At 44.9% G+C, this 15,886-nt stretch overlaps 2 protein-coding genes across 2 annotated transcripts in view; both read left to right on the top strand.

Annotated features, from left to right (window-relative positions):
- The window catches only part of LOC126278888 (potassium channel subfamily K member 13-like), a 413,218-nt gene that overhangs the window by 22,640 nt on the left and 374,692 nt on the right, over positions 1-15,886 (top strand). The gene's annotated exons all lie outside the window — the stretch shown is intronic.
- LOC126278489 (eEF1A lysine and N-terminal methyltransferase homolog) lies at positions 957-3,155 on the top strand. The gene has a single exon (XM_049978649.1). It carries the CDS (start codon positions 1,042-1,044, stop codon positions 3,058-3,060), a length of 2,019 nt encoding a protein of 672 aa, XP_049834606.1. The 5' UTR covers positions 957-1,041; the 3' UTR covers positions 3,061-3,155.

Genomic DNA, 15,886 nt, shown 5'->3' with positions numbered 1-15,886 from the left:
AACATTCCTTCGCATTCTAAATTCATTACTGTAAAATTCATAAATTTAACTAAGTTAATCGCTCAAACCATTCAACCCTTTATATCCACCCATTCTGTGGAAAGAATACTTCCCAAAATTGTGCCTCTGCATCTGTTTACTCTTGACTCTATTTACATGGTTTTGAACCTATGGCCAATTTTGGACCACATTTACACAGTTCATTTCCTTTGAAACTATACACTGTGGCTTGTCACTATTCATTACACCACACTTATTCCTCTTACACTCAACGGTTGCTTACAATCCTTGATCACACTCCGTCTCTGCCTTCATGACTCTTAGCTCATTACAGTGCCTTGTCGGATGGGTGACATTCTGATCAGTTCGAACCCGTACGCTGAAAGTTCAATTTGGGCAACTCTTTTCTTGAACGAGAATATATAACAACAGTCACCACAAGGAATACACAAGCACTTGATGTTGATGAACCAGACTACCAGTTGCTCCTGCTGCCTACTACTGTAGCTTTTCATGTGCTCTAAGAAATGTTTGATGGTAACTCAACAATGTTGCGTGGCAATCGTCTGATTCAGAGAGGTGAGCAGGTCTTTCTCAATGGTGTTATTAAGAAACGAAAGGTGTTCCAGGGCAAAAACCGAGGAAGATAGGTCAGGTACATAAGTTAACAAATGGGCCACACTTAGGACTGTGGTTCCAATTATCGTAGCTGATAATTGAAAAGTAAACCCTAATGTCAGTCCTGCATCACTGCCTTAGATCTTACCATATACCAATGATTCAGCATAATATCCCATTTTCTTTGCTTTTCTTTTTACTTTCTCTCATTATCTCACCCCGCCCCCCCTTTCTATGGAAACTGGGGTCACCTGACGCAGATTGTCTATAACCCCCTTAAACGACCGAATTTGCCTCCCCGTGGTCTAGGGGTAGCGTCTTTGATTCATAATTGTCCTCTGGTTAGAATATTTTTTGTTGTGTTCATGTAGCCGCTAAGCTTTCAGACGCTGAAAGCTTGTTAACCTGTTGCGCAGAATATAAATGAGCCTTTTACCAAAGTCTCACGAAGAATTTAGTCACAAGGATTTCTGGAATTCGTTTTTCAAGAAACGGGGAACCAGGGCTTTTGAGTGGTACGGAGAGTACCCGGAACTATCTGGCCTGTTGCACAAATATATCAAGCCAAAGGACATTATTCTTATGATAGGTTGTGGAAATTCCTCACTGAGTGCAGATTTATATGATGTTGGCTACAGGCATCTAACAAATATAGACATTAGTTATGTTGTTATACGGCAGATGATTGAAACACATGGCAAGGATCGGCCAGATATGGTTTATCAGCAGATGGATGCCTTACATATGACATTCGATGATAATGAGTTCAGTGTTGTTCTCGACAAAGGAACACTTGATGCTTTGATGCCAGACAACAGTGAAGAAGTTCAGAAGAGAATAGATAAATTATTCAGTGAGATAGATCGTGTCCTACGGATGGGTGGCCGTTATGTCTGTGTCTCTTTACTTCAAGAACACATTCTTCTGAAACTGTTGGAGTACTTCCCAGCTGCAGGGTGGATGTTCAGAGTTTGCAGGTGTATTGAAGCTGAAAGAAAATCACCTGATGGAGATGGGCCTGCCTTCCCCGTTTTTGTAGTAATTTGCACTAAGTTCAAGAAACTGGCCAATGCAACACCAGTTCTGGAAGTGTGCTTTACTTGTGAACAAATTCAGAGAGTAAAAACACAATCAGATGTTGTTATTGCTGTGAGGTCTGTGCAGCAGTCGGCAATGGTGTGTGCCCGATTGAGTCGTGGCACTGTTGCAGGCCATGGTGAGGTATCTTTAGATTTGCATCGACCTAATGAAGATACACCACGTTATACTGTTTATGTACTGGATCAGCCATACTCGAGAGAGACTAGTCGTCGCTTCGCAGCTTTCATTGTACCACAAGGAAGAGAAACTGAGTGGCTGTTTGCAACCCCAGAAGGCAGAGTTGCATTGCTAAAGTCTGCTGGCTTTGACAGGCTGGCAGTAGTAGCATTACATAGAGATCACACATATAAGGGTTTGGATGCAGTACAGGAAGAATTGTGTGACAGTATCTTGCACTTAGCGCCGCCAGGATGTCGACAGGGTAATCAGATTCCCTTCCTATCAGTTGGATCTGATGTTGGCCGTAGAGAAGTCTGTTACCGAGGCCATAGTCAAATGTCAGGTGACTTTGTGGTAGAAGAAGCTGAAGGTGATGGTGGAAAACTATTTAGAAGACTTATTTTCCTGAACAATCAAGGCACAGTACAATCAGAAGCTCGTTTGAAGATACTAAAATCGAGGAAAGGAAAGCCGAAGAAAGTGGTTGACATTGGATATTTGGCTAGTGACTACCTCATTTATATGACTGTTGGAGTGGCTCTGGCAGCACCAGAAAATTCAGTGTGTCATGTAGCAGTAATTGGTCTGAGAGGTGGTGGTCTATGCAGTTTCATACAACACTGTTTTACAAAGATTCGAATAACAGCTGTAGATATAGACCCAGTTATGTTGGAAATTGCAACAAATTATTTTGGGCTGGTTCAAGATGAGCGCTTGGGCGTATACATTCGTGATGGCATTCAGTATATTCAACAGGCAGCAGAGAAGGGTACAACATTCGACGTAGTGTTGTTTGATGTTGACAGTAAGAATCATACACTTGTTATGAGCTGCCCTCCAAAGGAATTTCTGGAGCCAGATGTTCTGCAGGCAGTTAAAACATGCATTGGAGAGACAGGGTTCTTCGTGCTGAATCTTGTGTGCCCAAATGTGGATTTGAGGATGCAGGCACTCAAGAACCTCACTGCAGTCTTCGACTCTGTAAGCTCTTTCAAACTTGAACAAGAAGTTAGTGAAATAGTGTTTTGTTGTGGCTTTAAGGTTGTAACTGGTGATGAGTGGCGTAGTTTGATTGAAGCTGCTGCGGTAAAAGTTAATGCTCTTGCAAAGAAGCGAAAATTGCAGACAGATAATTTGGTCGATGTCACTAACCTTGTCAGTTCCCTTCAAATTAGTACATGAATCCTGAAGAAGTAATTGAAATAGCTGTTACAACATGGTGACTTCATTGTTGTGATAAAAGTATATACTGTGGAGTTTCGAAGCTATACTGAAAGTCAAAGCTGGTGACAGTAAGTTGTCATGTATAAATGTATGTGTTTCATAATTTGTGTGGCTGTTTGTGGTCACAGGTTTGTAGATAATTTTCTATTCTGATTTGTAAATTTGTAATTAGACATATGTCAGCAGAACTATTGTTTGTCAACTTTTGTATATTGTTGAATGGAAAAGAATGTTATTAAACAGAGTACAAAGTGGGTGATCAGTTCATTGTTTTGTACAGTAGTATTACTGTGAAGTTGCAGAGCTAGTGTGTCATTTGTCGATCTTCTATCACTTGCTTAAATGACATAGTGTTGCCCCCTGCACTTACCAGAATGTCACTGTTCAGGAAATTCAAAATTGTAATGATAAGAAAAGGTAAAAAGAAGAGAATGTTACTTTGGCATAATTTTTTGAGAAGATGGCACTTAGAACAGGTGACAGTGCAGAATGGAAAGAAAGTGTTCTCACATGGTGCTGTATATATGATTGCATCTTAAGTTATAAAATATCTTGTTGAAATGTTATAGACCTACCTGTTAGTTCTCTCCTCATAGCATTTAATGTTTAAATGATTTGATCTACCTGTAAGACACAAATATCAATTCTGGTATGGCTTATTGATATATAACATCTTTAACAAGGAGTCTTGGTATTGTTATTTGTTTATGTTTAGTTTATTACAAATTTAATGTGTTTGGAATTACTGCAAATTCATTTTAATGCTGCATTACACATACAGTAAATTGGAAGTTTTCAACTACTAAGGTGTGTCTCTCATGGTACACAACTGTGTCCATCTGTAAGAATTTCTGATTACAGTAACTGATGTAGAATGGAGAGGTTATGTGTTGCTATATAGGTATTAATTTCGAAAAGTCAAGGAAAAGTCTTCCAAATTATAATACTAGTATGAGTTTTGAAGATTTACAGAATAGCCTCACCTTCATAAATTTGCAGACACGATTATACGCAACTTATACTTATGCTGTGATGATCACACTTTATCTGCTCCATTCTATTAAATCTTGTATGTTGCATTCTCCCTGGCTCTGTAACAGTAATATAGTTTGCACTATATTTGAAAGATTGTAGGTATATTTTTTGTGGGGAGGTTCCTGGAGGAGACAGAGTATGAAAAATGGAAATGATTCTACTATATAGTTTATAATTATTGGAATGAGACTGATTTTTTGGCCTGATGCATAATGAAAGTAGTCACAGTTCGCAAAATTTGTGTGCGCTTCAAAATTGTAAATACCTTACAGCGAATGGATTTATGTTAGCAGTTTGGAAATGTTCATTATATTCTTTTCATCTTTATGTGAAGAAAAGCTTTAATATTTCATCCTCTGCCAATTCTCAGGAAATGTTTGACTTACACTGCAGATCATGGAAAATAGCTACTATTGACATTGAATTTAGCATTATTCCACCTTTCATAAGACATGAGGAATAGAACAGAATAAGTAAATATTACAAAAATTCTGAATGTTTTTGATGTTCTAGATTGTTAAAATTGTGAAAACAAATATTAAAAATCATAACAAATGTTTCCTGTTATTTCAGCACAATTTTCACTTTTCTTGCCACCAGCAACATATAATGAAAATTATTCTGGTAGCTGGAATAATGGCAACAAAGATGAGTGATTTTTCTGTCATATAAATGTGAAAAAGAATAAATGTGTTCTTCAGAGAAAAAAAAAATCAAAACGTCTTCGGTCCCGGGTTCGATCCCCGCCACTGCCTAAATTTTGATAAATAATCAGCATTGGCGGCCGAAGACTTCCAGCATAAGAAGTCAGCCTCATTCTGCCAACGGCCTTATAAAAGGGGCGGAGGAGAGGATAGAGGTTCAGGGCACTCTCTTGTCCTAGGGGTGGGAAATTGCCCCTGAAGGCGGAAGAATCAGCAATGATCAACGACATGAGGATGCAGAAGGCAATGGAAACCACTGCATTAAAGACACGTAACGTGTATCCACAGAACATGTGTCCTGTAGTTGAAGAAGTGTCATGATGATCTCTCCATTGGCAAAACATTCCGGAATAGTCCCCCATTCGGATCTCCGGCAGGAGACTGCCAAGGGGGAGGTTACCATGAGAAAAAGATTGAATAATCAACGAAAGGATAATGTTCTACGTGTCGGGGCGTGGAATGTCAGAAGCTTGAACGTGGTAGGGAAACTAGAAAATCTGAAAAGGGAAATGCAAAGGCTCAATCTAGATGTAGTAGGGGTCAGTGAAGTGAAGTGGAAGGAAGACAAGGATTTCTGGTCAGATGAGTATCGGGTAATATCAACAGCAGCAGAAAATGGTATAACAGGTGTAGGATTCGTTATGAATAGGAAGGTAGGGCAGAGGGTCTGTTACTGTGAACAGTTCAGTGACCGGGTTGTTCTAATCAGAATCGACAGCAGACCAACACCGTCAACGATAGTTCAGGTATACATGCCGACGTCGCAAGCTGAAGATGAACAGATAGAGAAAGTGTATGAGGATATTGAAAGGGTAATGCAATATGTAAAGGGGGAAGAAAATCTAATAGTCATGGGCGACTAGAATTCAATTGTAGGGGAAGGAGTAGAAGAAAAGGTTACAGGAGAATATGGGCTTGGGGCAAGGAATGAAAGAGGAGAAAGACTAATTGAGTTCTGTAACAAGTTTCAGCTAGTAATAGCGAATACCCTGTGCAAGAATCACAAGAGGAGGAGGTATACTTCGAAAAGGCCGGGAGATACGGGAAGATTTCAATTAGATTACATCATGGTCAGACAGAGATTCCGAAATAAGATACTGGATTGTAAGGCGTACCCAGGAGCAGATATAGACTCAGATCACAATATAGTAGTGATGAAGAGTAGGCTGAAGTTCAAGACATTAGTCAGGAAGAATCAATACGCAAAGAAGTGGGATACGGAAGTTCTAAGGAATGACGAGATTCGTTTGAAGTTCTCTAACGCTATAGATACAGCAATAAGGAATAGCGCAGTAGGCAGCACAGTTGAAGAGGAATGGACATCTCTATAAAGGGCCATCACAGAAGTTGGGAAGGAAAACATAGGTACAAAGAAGGTAGCTGCGAAGAAACCATGGGTAACAGAAGAAATACTTCAGTTGATTGATGAAAGGAGGAAGTACAAACATGTTCTGGGAAAATCAGGAATACAGAAATACAAGTCGCTGAGGAATGAAATAAATAGGTAGTGCAGGGAAGCTAAGACGAAATGGCTGCAGGAAAAATGTGAAGACATCGAAAAAGATATGATTGTCGGAAGGACAGACTCAGCATACAGGAAAGTCAAAACAACCTTTGGTGACATTAAAAGCAACGGTGGTAACATTAAGAGTGCAAAGGGAATTCCATAAATGCAGAGGAGGGAGCAGATAGGAGGAAAGAATACATTGAGAGCCTCTATGAGGGTGAATATTTGTCTGATGTGATAGAAGAAGAAACAGGAGTAGATTTAGAAGAGATAGGGGATCCAGTATTAGAATCGGAATTTAAAAGAGCTTTGGAGGACTTACGGACAAATAAGGCATAAGGGATAGATAACATTCCATCAGAATTTCTAAAATCATTAGGGGAAGTGGCAACAAAACGACTATTCACGTTGGTGTGTAGAATATATGAGTCTGGCGACATACCATCTCACTTTAGGAAAAGCATCATCCACACAATTCCGAAGACGACAGGAGCTGACAAGTGCGAGAATTATCGCACAATCAGCTTAACAGCTTATGCATCGAAGCTGCTTACAAGAATAATGTACAGAAGAATGGAAAAGAAAATTGAGAATGCGCTAGGTGACGATCAGTTCGGCTTTAGGAAAAGTAAAGGCACCAGAGAGGCAGTTCTGACGTTACGGCTAATAATTGAAGCAAGGCTAAAGAAAAATCAAGACACGTTCATAGGATTTGTCGACCTGGAAAAAGCGTTCCACAATATAAAATGGTGCAAGCTCTTCAAGATTCTGAAAAAAATAGGGGTAAGCTATAGGGAGAGACGGGTCATATACAATATGTACAACAACCAAGAGGGAATAATAAGAGTGGACGATCAAGAACGAAGTGCACGTATTAAGAAGGGAGTAAGACAAGGCTGTAGCCTTTCGCCCCTACTCTTCAATCTGTACATCGAGGAAGAAATGATGGAAATAAAAGAAAGGTTCAGGAGTGGAATTAAAGCACAAGGTGAAAGGATATCAATGATACGATTCGCTGATGACATTGCTATCCTGAGTGAAAGTGAAGAAGAATTAAATGATCTACTGAACGGAATGAACAGTCTAACGAGTGCAGAGTATGGTTTGAGAGTAAATCGGAGAAAGACGAAGTAGTAGAAATGAGAACAGCGAGAAACTTAACATCAGGATTGATGGTCACGAAGTCAATGAAGTCAAGGAATTCTGCTACCTAGGCAGTAAAATAACCAATGACGGACGGAGCAAGGAGGACATCAAAAGCAGACTCGCTATGGCAAAAAAGGCATTTCTGGCCAAGAGAAGTCTACTAATATCAAATACCGGCCTTAATTTGAGGAAGAAATTTCTGAGGATGTACGTCTGGAGTACAGCATTGTATGGTAGTAAAACATGGACTGTAGGAATACCGGAACAGAAGAGAATCGAAGCATTTGAGATGTGGTGCTATAGACGAATGTTGAAAATTAAGTGGACTGATAAGGTAAGGAATGAGGAGGTTCTACGCAGAATCGGAGAGGAAAGGAATATGTGGAAAACACTGATAAGGAGAAGGGACAGGATGATAGGACATCTGCTAGGACGTGAGGGAATGTCTTCCATGGTACTAGAGGGAGCTGTAGAGGGCAAAAACTGTAGAGGAAAGCAGAGATTGGAATACGTCAAGCAAATAATTGAGGACGTAGGTTGCAAGTGCTACTCTGAGATGAAGAAGTTAGCACAGGAAAGGAATTCGTGGCGGGCCGCATCAAACCAGTCGGCAGACTGATGACCAAAAAAAAAAAGGACTATTGAAGGGCGGGTGGGAAGCTGCTGTTTAACGATGATCGGCGATGTCATCTCTGTTAACTGGTAATGGCCATTATAGTGTAGCACAAACTTCTTTCTTTTCCCTTCAGCATATAAGGATTCATTAACATTACTCACTGGCTCACATGGTACTTGGGTAACACTGCTTTCACATCCTGTGCTCTTTCCTGTTTCCATAAAGCATTCGTGTTCATTATTTGTACTTGCCTCCACATAAGTTTTACGCTCCTAGTGAAATCCTTCACTGACCAGATGTCTCCTTGTGGCAGGGCTTTGAAAACCTCCAAGTGCGATGCCATCTTGAGCCCAAAACTTACTTCGTACAGGGATAACCCTGTGCTCTGTTGAACTTTCGATTTGCATGCATTGATGGTGTAGGCCAAAAGGATGACCCAATTGATATCCTGGGAATTTAAATAAAAACTCAACATTTTGGCAATTGGCCTGTGGACTCGTTCTGTGTGACAGTTAGCTTTAGGATGCAGAGTGTTTGTTCATAATTTCTTTTTTCATTATGACGTGCATAGCTGCTGCATTTATTCTCATAGAGTTTGCGCCCTGATCCATGGGTATGATCTGAGGTGTCCCAAACGAAAGTGTCCACTGGCTGACTAGTGACTGAACCATCATTGTGGCTTGTTGGTCTAGTAAAACTATCATGGAAAAGTAATGAGAAAAATGGTCACTAAGGTTAATACATCATGCTTTCCTGCTGATGTTTGTGTTAGGGGTCCCAGGATGTCCAATACTACCATTTCGAAGGGCTTATCAGTTTCCAGTAACATCAGTAGTTTAATTCTCTGGTGGTTAAGTTCTGCTCTTTCAGCACACTCAACACAATTTTTCACATAACAATCCATGCCCTGCCTACGCACCATCCACTAATAATCCTGCTCTACCCTTCACTCCATTTCTCTTTGACCTGAATGCCCCTGCTAAAATCGAATCGTGCACTTGTATGAACACTTTTTCACACAAGCTCTGCAATACCATTGACTGTTGCCCATTTTGCACTGTTCGAGACAGAACTCCATCCTCTGAGCAGAACTGCTGTTGTTTAGTGGATCTCCGACAGTCCAGGTCAGCACGTTATGCTGCCCCTTATTCACGTACGTCTGTGCCTGTGCATTCCATAGCACATAGCTTACAGTTGAGTCCATTCATCTCTGCATGCCCTGGCCGATGTACTATCTCATAATCTAACTCACTTAACTACAAAGCCCATCTTGACACTCTACTCGTTGGGTCTTTAAGTCCTAAAAGCCAATTAAATTCTGTATGACCAGTCACTAGTTTAAATCGTTTACCACAGAGGTAACAACGAAAGTACCCAATTCCAAAAATCACTGTGAACATTTCGTTTTCTGTAGTGTAATAATTTCGTTCAGCTGCCATGCAGCATACGCATTAGGGTGCTCCTGTCCATCTATTTCCTCCATCTACTTCCTGACTCACAATAGTTCCTAGAGCAAAATTGCTCAAATCACAAGAAAGAATAAACGGGTTTTCAAAATCCGGATAGGCCAAGATGGGACTATATGTCAATAACTCCTTTAACTATTGGAACGCCGCCTCCCACGCAGCTGTCCAATTAAAATTCATTCTTATCTTTAGCAAATTGCGAGAGAGGTCTTGCGATTTCTATAAAATTTGGAAAATACCTACAGTAAAAATTCGCAAGCCAGAAATGAGATCGCATTTCCTTTACCTTGGAAAACATCCTCAACTGGCTTTGGATCGTTACGAACTCCATTCTGCCCTATAATGTGACCCAAATGCCGAACTTCTTGGAATACAAAATAACATTTCTCTAAACTCAGCTTTAAATGTGCTTCAAGCAGATGATGAAACACTTCACACAATCACTTCAAATGTTCTAGAATATTCTTTGAATACATAATTACGTCGTACAGGTAAATTATGCATTGTTTTGGTTCTAATCCGTGCAACACACTATACAACAAATGCTGAAGGGATGCAGCCTGTGTTTAAATCCAAAAGGCTTTCAGTGAAACTGCAAATATCCATTTGGCGTTGAGAATGTAGTTTTCTGTCAGTCGTCCAGCGGTACCGCCAAATGGTGGTGACGACTATGCAAATCTATTTTTGTGAAGTACCAACGCTGACACAAGTTGTCCAACCTCTGTTGTGTTAGGCATCGGATAATGATCAGACACCGTTTTCGGTTATAGGAAACTATGTGGTTTGCCACCATCTGGTGATGTTATGCTCACAGTTACAATGGGAGCAGATTAGGGACTACAACTTGGTTCTGTGATGCCATCTCTCAGCTGCTGATCTACAAACTCTTCCATAACCGGCTGTAAATGCGTTGGACTTCGATACAGACGTTTGTACATGTGTGTTTCACTTCAAAAAGGAATCTGGTGCTGAGTAAGTGGGTGTTGCGGGTAATGGACAAGGTGGATTAGATAATTCCACGTACTCATTAAACAGTTTTTCCACTAATGCTCTATCCTGTACTTCAAGACGTACTGCCTTACTCCTTAGCGCTGACCAGTCGACAGATCCTCCCAGCATTGTGTAATTTGCTGTAAAATCACTGTCTAGTTCGTCGTCATCCAACACTTCTAAATTCGCAACCAGATTACCATTTTACTACTTTACTTCCTGGGGCCAAAATTATCATTATTGACAGGCACTACCCCCTGCAGACTACCTGCCGAACGAAGGACATGCTACATTGTATGAAACAACTAACTGAATCTAGTACATTGTTATTTGCTAAAGGTTCAACAATACATAACGATTTCACTGGCAGATCAGTACCAACATCAGCCCAGACTACTTGATACATGGTCCTTACTGGAATTAAGGAAAACGCGGAAGGGGTGACCCACCATTATAACTTTCATTTTACACAAACTGTTTATTTAACAATATATAACCATAAGTTTTTATTTAACAAAATCAATAAATTTACAAAAGTTTTTGACCTTAAACCATAAGCTTAATAAGCTTTTCCAAAAGAAATCTGAAGTGGTGTATTGCAAAGCAGCTAACAGTATGACAATGATTACAAGACCGTTGGAACTGCAGCCCGTCCATTATCAGGTGAAACGGTGGTGTTTACTATCACGCTGGCCACAGTCGGTCTTATTAAATGCCCTTCAGCAACTCATGAAAACTATATAATCACCATTAATGACAAGAGTGATTCAGTTTCTCAAAACAATGACGTAACTTTAAATTTGGAAGCTGTATATCGAAAGACTCGGGGTTAAGATGAGTGCCTGTGCCTAAAGGTTAAACAGATTAGGAAACGATATGACAATGATAAGGCTTACTTCAAAGCAAGCAACCTTTTAATGTCAATCGGAAAAGAAGGTGCGGCTGGGTCCCAACCCGTCCCTTCTGACAATTTTATTTTGACTAAAGCCCTGGTGACAATTGGGTGTTAATATTTTCAAGTTAAACTGATTGTCAGTTATTAAGACCACTCTCAAGGAATGTCTTAAGACATTATACTTGTGAACGCTTATTACAAAAGAACTCACTCAGCAGAACCAGAAGATCCAGCTAAAATACACAGGAAACTTGAGGTAAGGTATTATGGGACCAAACTGCTGAGGTCATCGGTCCCTAGGCTTACACACTACTTAATTTAATTTAAACTAACTTACTTTAAGTACAACACACACACCCATGCCCGAGGTAGGACTCGAAGCTCCAACCGGGTAACCGCCCGGACCGTGACAAGACACTGTGGGGCGGCGGGAGGAAATTATTGTTATTAAAATGTTCCTATAATTTATTTAATGCTGTTGTTTGCCGTTCTCAACACTGGCTCTCTAACTACAATATTGGCAACCAGAAAGTGATTAACAAAACGTGAAGCCTGTAATTAGAATTCCTAGTGCCCACTTCATCTGAGAAATACACTTATACCTACAGCTTATAGCTTTGAGGAATTAGGAGATTGTGTGGGATTCATACTCAAAAACGATTCACTCTATAATGTTCACTAAATTCTGCAAGTCACAGACCAAAAAGAATCCACACAATGTAAGTACCAGAGCAGTTCAGGGTCTAATGCGCCGATGCCACTATAACTGTTCAAATTAAATATTTAAATGAATGCTCGCAATAATTTGATGATAATTAATCAAACGCCACGCTAAATAATGGTAGGATGTCTGTCCCACAGTGGCATGTGAAAATACGACATACGCAAAGTGAAGATAGATCATTAAAGTCATCCCCGAATTAACACTTCACTCGAAAACGATTTCTTGGCTACGCGTATCCCAAGTAACTTATTACGACATCCGAGGCTGTTTATAGCAATGATACCGACGCGACGCGACTCCCGGCACAGGTGGTATGCTGATCAGCGTCTGGAGAGAACTGGGGCCTTACTTCCTCGTCGTCGTCGTCGTCGTCGTGCGTGAAATCTCGTGCATTCACTGCACGTTTTGGGCAGGTTAAGCAGGGCCTGCTGTTCCTGCGTCAGAGATCGCAATTTGTCGTTGTGGTCCTCACGTTTTGTTCGTCTTCACGTCTTCACGCTTCGTAAATTTTTCTTCTCTTGCTACTTGGATTACTCCAGCAGCAGGTCTGGCCATCTGGTCGCTGGGCGCCAGTGGGGTTGATTTCCCAGCCCCCTGACCAGCGGGTTTTCGGAGGTCCTCGTCAACTCATAAAATGGTATAGCGAGCGCGCGGAAGCGGCGCTCCAACATCTGGACTCCAGCGGCGTCGTGCAGCCTGCGTGTGCCGTAGTCCCTCGGCAGGTGTAGAGCCAGCCGAAGGGCTTTATTCTGCACACGCTGCAGCGTCTGGATGTGCGTTTCTGCCGCGTTTCCCCACACCACGGCCGCGTACTCTAGCACTGGCCTGATGAGTGCTAGGTACAGCGAGAGGCCGCAGTGGGGGGGCAGTGTCGTCGTTGGGTTGAGGAGCGGGTACAGCAGGCGCAACCTGCCGAGCGCTCGGCCCCTCAGCTCCCGGATGTGTGGACCCCACGTCAGGCGTCGATCGAGGGTGACGCCGAGGTATTTTCCTGTGCGCGACCACGGGATGGGGCCTCCCATTAACCGCACTTGCAGCAGCGCGTCGGGAATGCGGCGGCGCGTGAATATCACCGCCTGGCTTTTCCCGGCATTGAACTTGAGCCGCCATTTGGTGGCCCAGGCTCCAATCTCGTTGCAGGAGAGCTGCAGCCGGCGGCGCATTAGCTGCGCGTCCTTGCTGCGAGTGTAGATGGCGGTGTCGTCCGCGTAGAGCGCCAGGTGCACCCTCGGCGTCGACTTTGGCACGTCGGCGGTGTACAGAGAGTACAGCAGTGGGCCAAGCACGGACCCCTGCGGTACTCCTGCTCGGATGTGGCGCGCCGTTGAGACGCCACCGTCAGCGCGCACATGGAAGGTGCGCCCGCGCAGGTACGACTGGAGAAGGCGGACGTGCGACACAGGAACCCCCTGTACCAGCAGCTTGTACAGGAGGCCGTCGTGCCACACGCTATCGAAGGCCCTAGAAACATCAAGGAAGACCGCCCCGAGGTACTCGCGATGTTCCAGGGCCCCCATTGCCTGCTCCACCAGTCGTAGTAGCTGATGCTGCGTAGCATGACCGCGGCGGAATCCGAACTGCTCGTCAGGAAGCAGGCCTTCTTCACTGACGTGGCGCTGCAGTCGGATCGAGTAAATCCTCTCGAAGGTTTTCGAGAGGGAAGGCAGGAGGCTTATTGGGCGATAGCTTTGCGCCAGCCTAGGATCTTTGCCAGCCTTCGGGATGGCGACCACCTCTGCGTGTTTCCACGCAGCAGGGTAGACGCCAGTGCGAAGGATGGCGTTGAATATCGCTGTGACGACACGCACTGCTTCCGGCGGCAGCTTCTTCAGCAGTGCGTTACCCATCTTGTCACATCCCCCTGCCTTCCTGGGCTGCAGGAAGTTGAGGTGATGTTGGACCTCTTCTTCTGTTGTCTCTGTGAGGATGTCGTCCTCTTCCTGCTGGGTCAGGTACAGTGGGAGGCGCTCGTCCACCTCGCGGATCATGTCGTCATCGACGACGTCGTCCACCGGTGTAAAGTTTTCCGCGAAGGCGTCCGCAAGGACGCTCGCCTTGGCATCTGGTTCCGCGACGACGTCTCTACCAACTTGCAGCGGCGGGATGCGTTGGCCCTTCCTCAGGAAGCTCTTAGTTACGGCCCAGGCGCTTCCGTCATCGATTCTGAGCGTGGCTATTTTGCCAGCCCAGTCCCGATTTCGGTGGTGGCTGACGGCCGCCGATATCTCGCGGCGCAGGCGATTTAGCAGGCGTTTGGTGGCGGGGCTTCTCGTGATCTGCCACTCACGGAAGACCCGGTTCTTCTCACGGATGGACAACAAGATATCCGGCGGAAGCTGCTTGGATTTATCCATCGGCTTCCTTGGTCGCTGTGGCGCCGCCGCATCTGCCGCCGCGAGTGTGTAGTGGGTGAACGCAGCTAGCGCGGCGTCCACCCCCTCCACGTCCGGATCGGGTGTGGCGGTGACCGTCTCTGCTAGGTGCTGTTGGAAGTGCGCCCAATTGGTGTTGAGGCGGGCGCTGCGGTGCTCAGGTGGGGCCATCCCGTCTGTGTCCATGTCAAAGATCACTGGCAGGTGATCCGAGGACAGGGCACAGCGGGTGGTCGCGATCGCGTTGTGAGCTGCCCCTTTCACGATCGCGATGTCTAGAACATCGGGACGGCCACGCTTCGGGTAGTGCGTGGGGTCGAAGGGACCCAGCACTATGGCGTCGTGGTGGTTTGCGGCCCGGAGTAGTCGTCTGCCGCTGATGGTGGTGACCCTGGAGTTCCACTCCGGGTGTTTAGCATTGAGATCGCCGCCGATGAAGAGGTGCCCGCGCATCGACAGCAGCGTCTCGATGTCCCTGGATTGCAGGTGTCCCGACGGTTGTCGGTACGCTGCCACGAACGTGACGTGGCCTGCGGAAGTGCAGACGACGACGCCCGTGGTTTCCAGAGTCGGCGTCTCTGGGAGTGGAACCTGGTGATGGCGCAACGACGTTTTGACGTACACCGCCGTTCCGCCTCCATAGGTTGCCCGGTCCGTGCGGTAGCAGCGGAAATTTGCAGCCCTCACGTCCACGCCTGGCTTCAGCCAGGTCTCGGTGACGAGGCAAACGTCCACGTGCTCATCACGCAGGAACTGGCGGAATTCTCCCGCTTGGGTTCTGATGCTGTTCGCATTCCACACACAAACGGTCAGGCCCTGGATGTGCCTATCCATGTTTGGGTGTGGGGACAGCTGGTGTGGTGATGGCCTGAACGGCCGACTGCACTGCAGACGCAATCATCTGCGGAAGTTGTGTCAGGAACAGCTTGAAGTCCTCCCTCATGGCCCTGACTTCTTCCGCGACACTCGCTGCAGAAGTCCTGTCAGTGCCTGGGGGTGGTGCCGCTGCCTGGTCTCGAACAGCAGGCTGTGGAGCTGGCGTCTCGCGGGCAGGACGCTCCCTCCGCCGTCCGCGCCGGCGGCCGCCCCTCGCTGTTGCAGGCTGCTCTCTCGGCGGTCCGCGCCCGTGAGCGACTACCGCCTCTGGAGCAGGCTCGGACTGGTTGCCACGCCCCCGTTCGACGGCGGCGTCGGCAGGACGCTGCTCAGTTGACTTGGCGGGTGCCTTGTCAGTGGCAGCGTTTGCGTAACTTCTCCCGGACTGCACCCGCGCGGAGTGCGCCGGTTGTCCTCGTTGTTTTGCGGTGGCACGCCGGAAGGCAGTGCAGC

The sequence above is a fragment of the Schistocerca gregaria genome, chromosome 6 (assembly GCF_023897955.1).
Source record: "Schistocerca gregaria isolate iqSchGreg1 chromosome 6, iqSchGreg1.2, whole genome shotgun sequence".
NCBI lineage: Eukaryota > Metazoa > Arthropoda > Insecta > Orthoptera > Acrididae > Schistocerca > Schistocerca gregaria.
The sequence above is the reverse complement of the archived record's forward strand: the minus strand, read 5'-3'. Positions and strand labels throughout refer to the sequence as shown.

What these genes read in the sequence shown, in the direction of transcription:
- LOC126278489 (XM_049978649.1), top strand. Translation starts at nt 1,042, where the DNA reads ATGAGCCTTTTACCAAAGTCTCACGAAGAATTTAGTCACAAGGATTTC.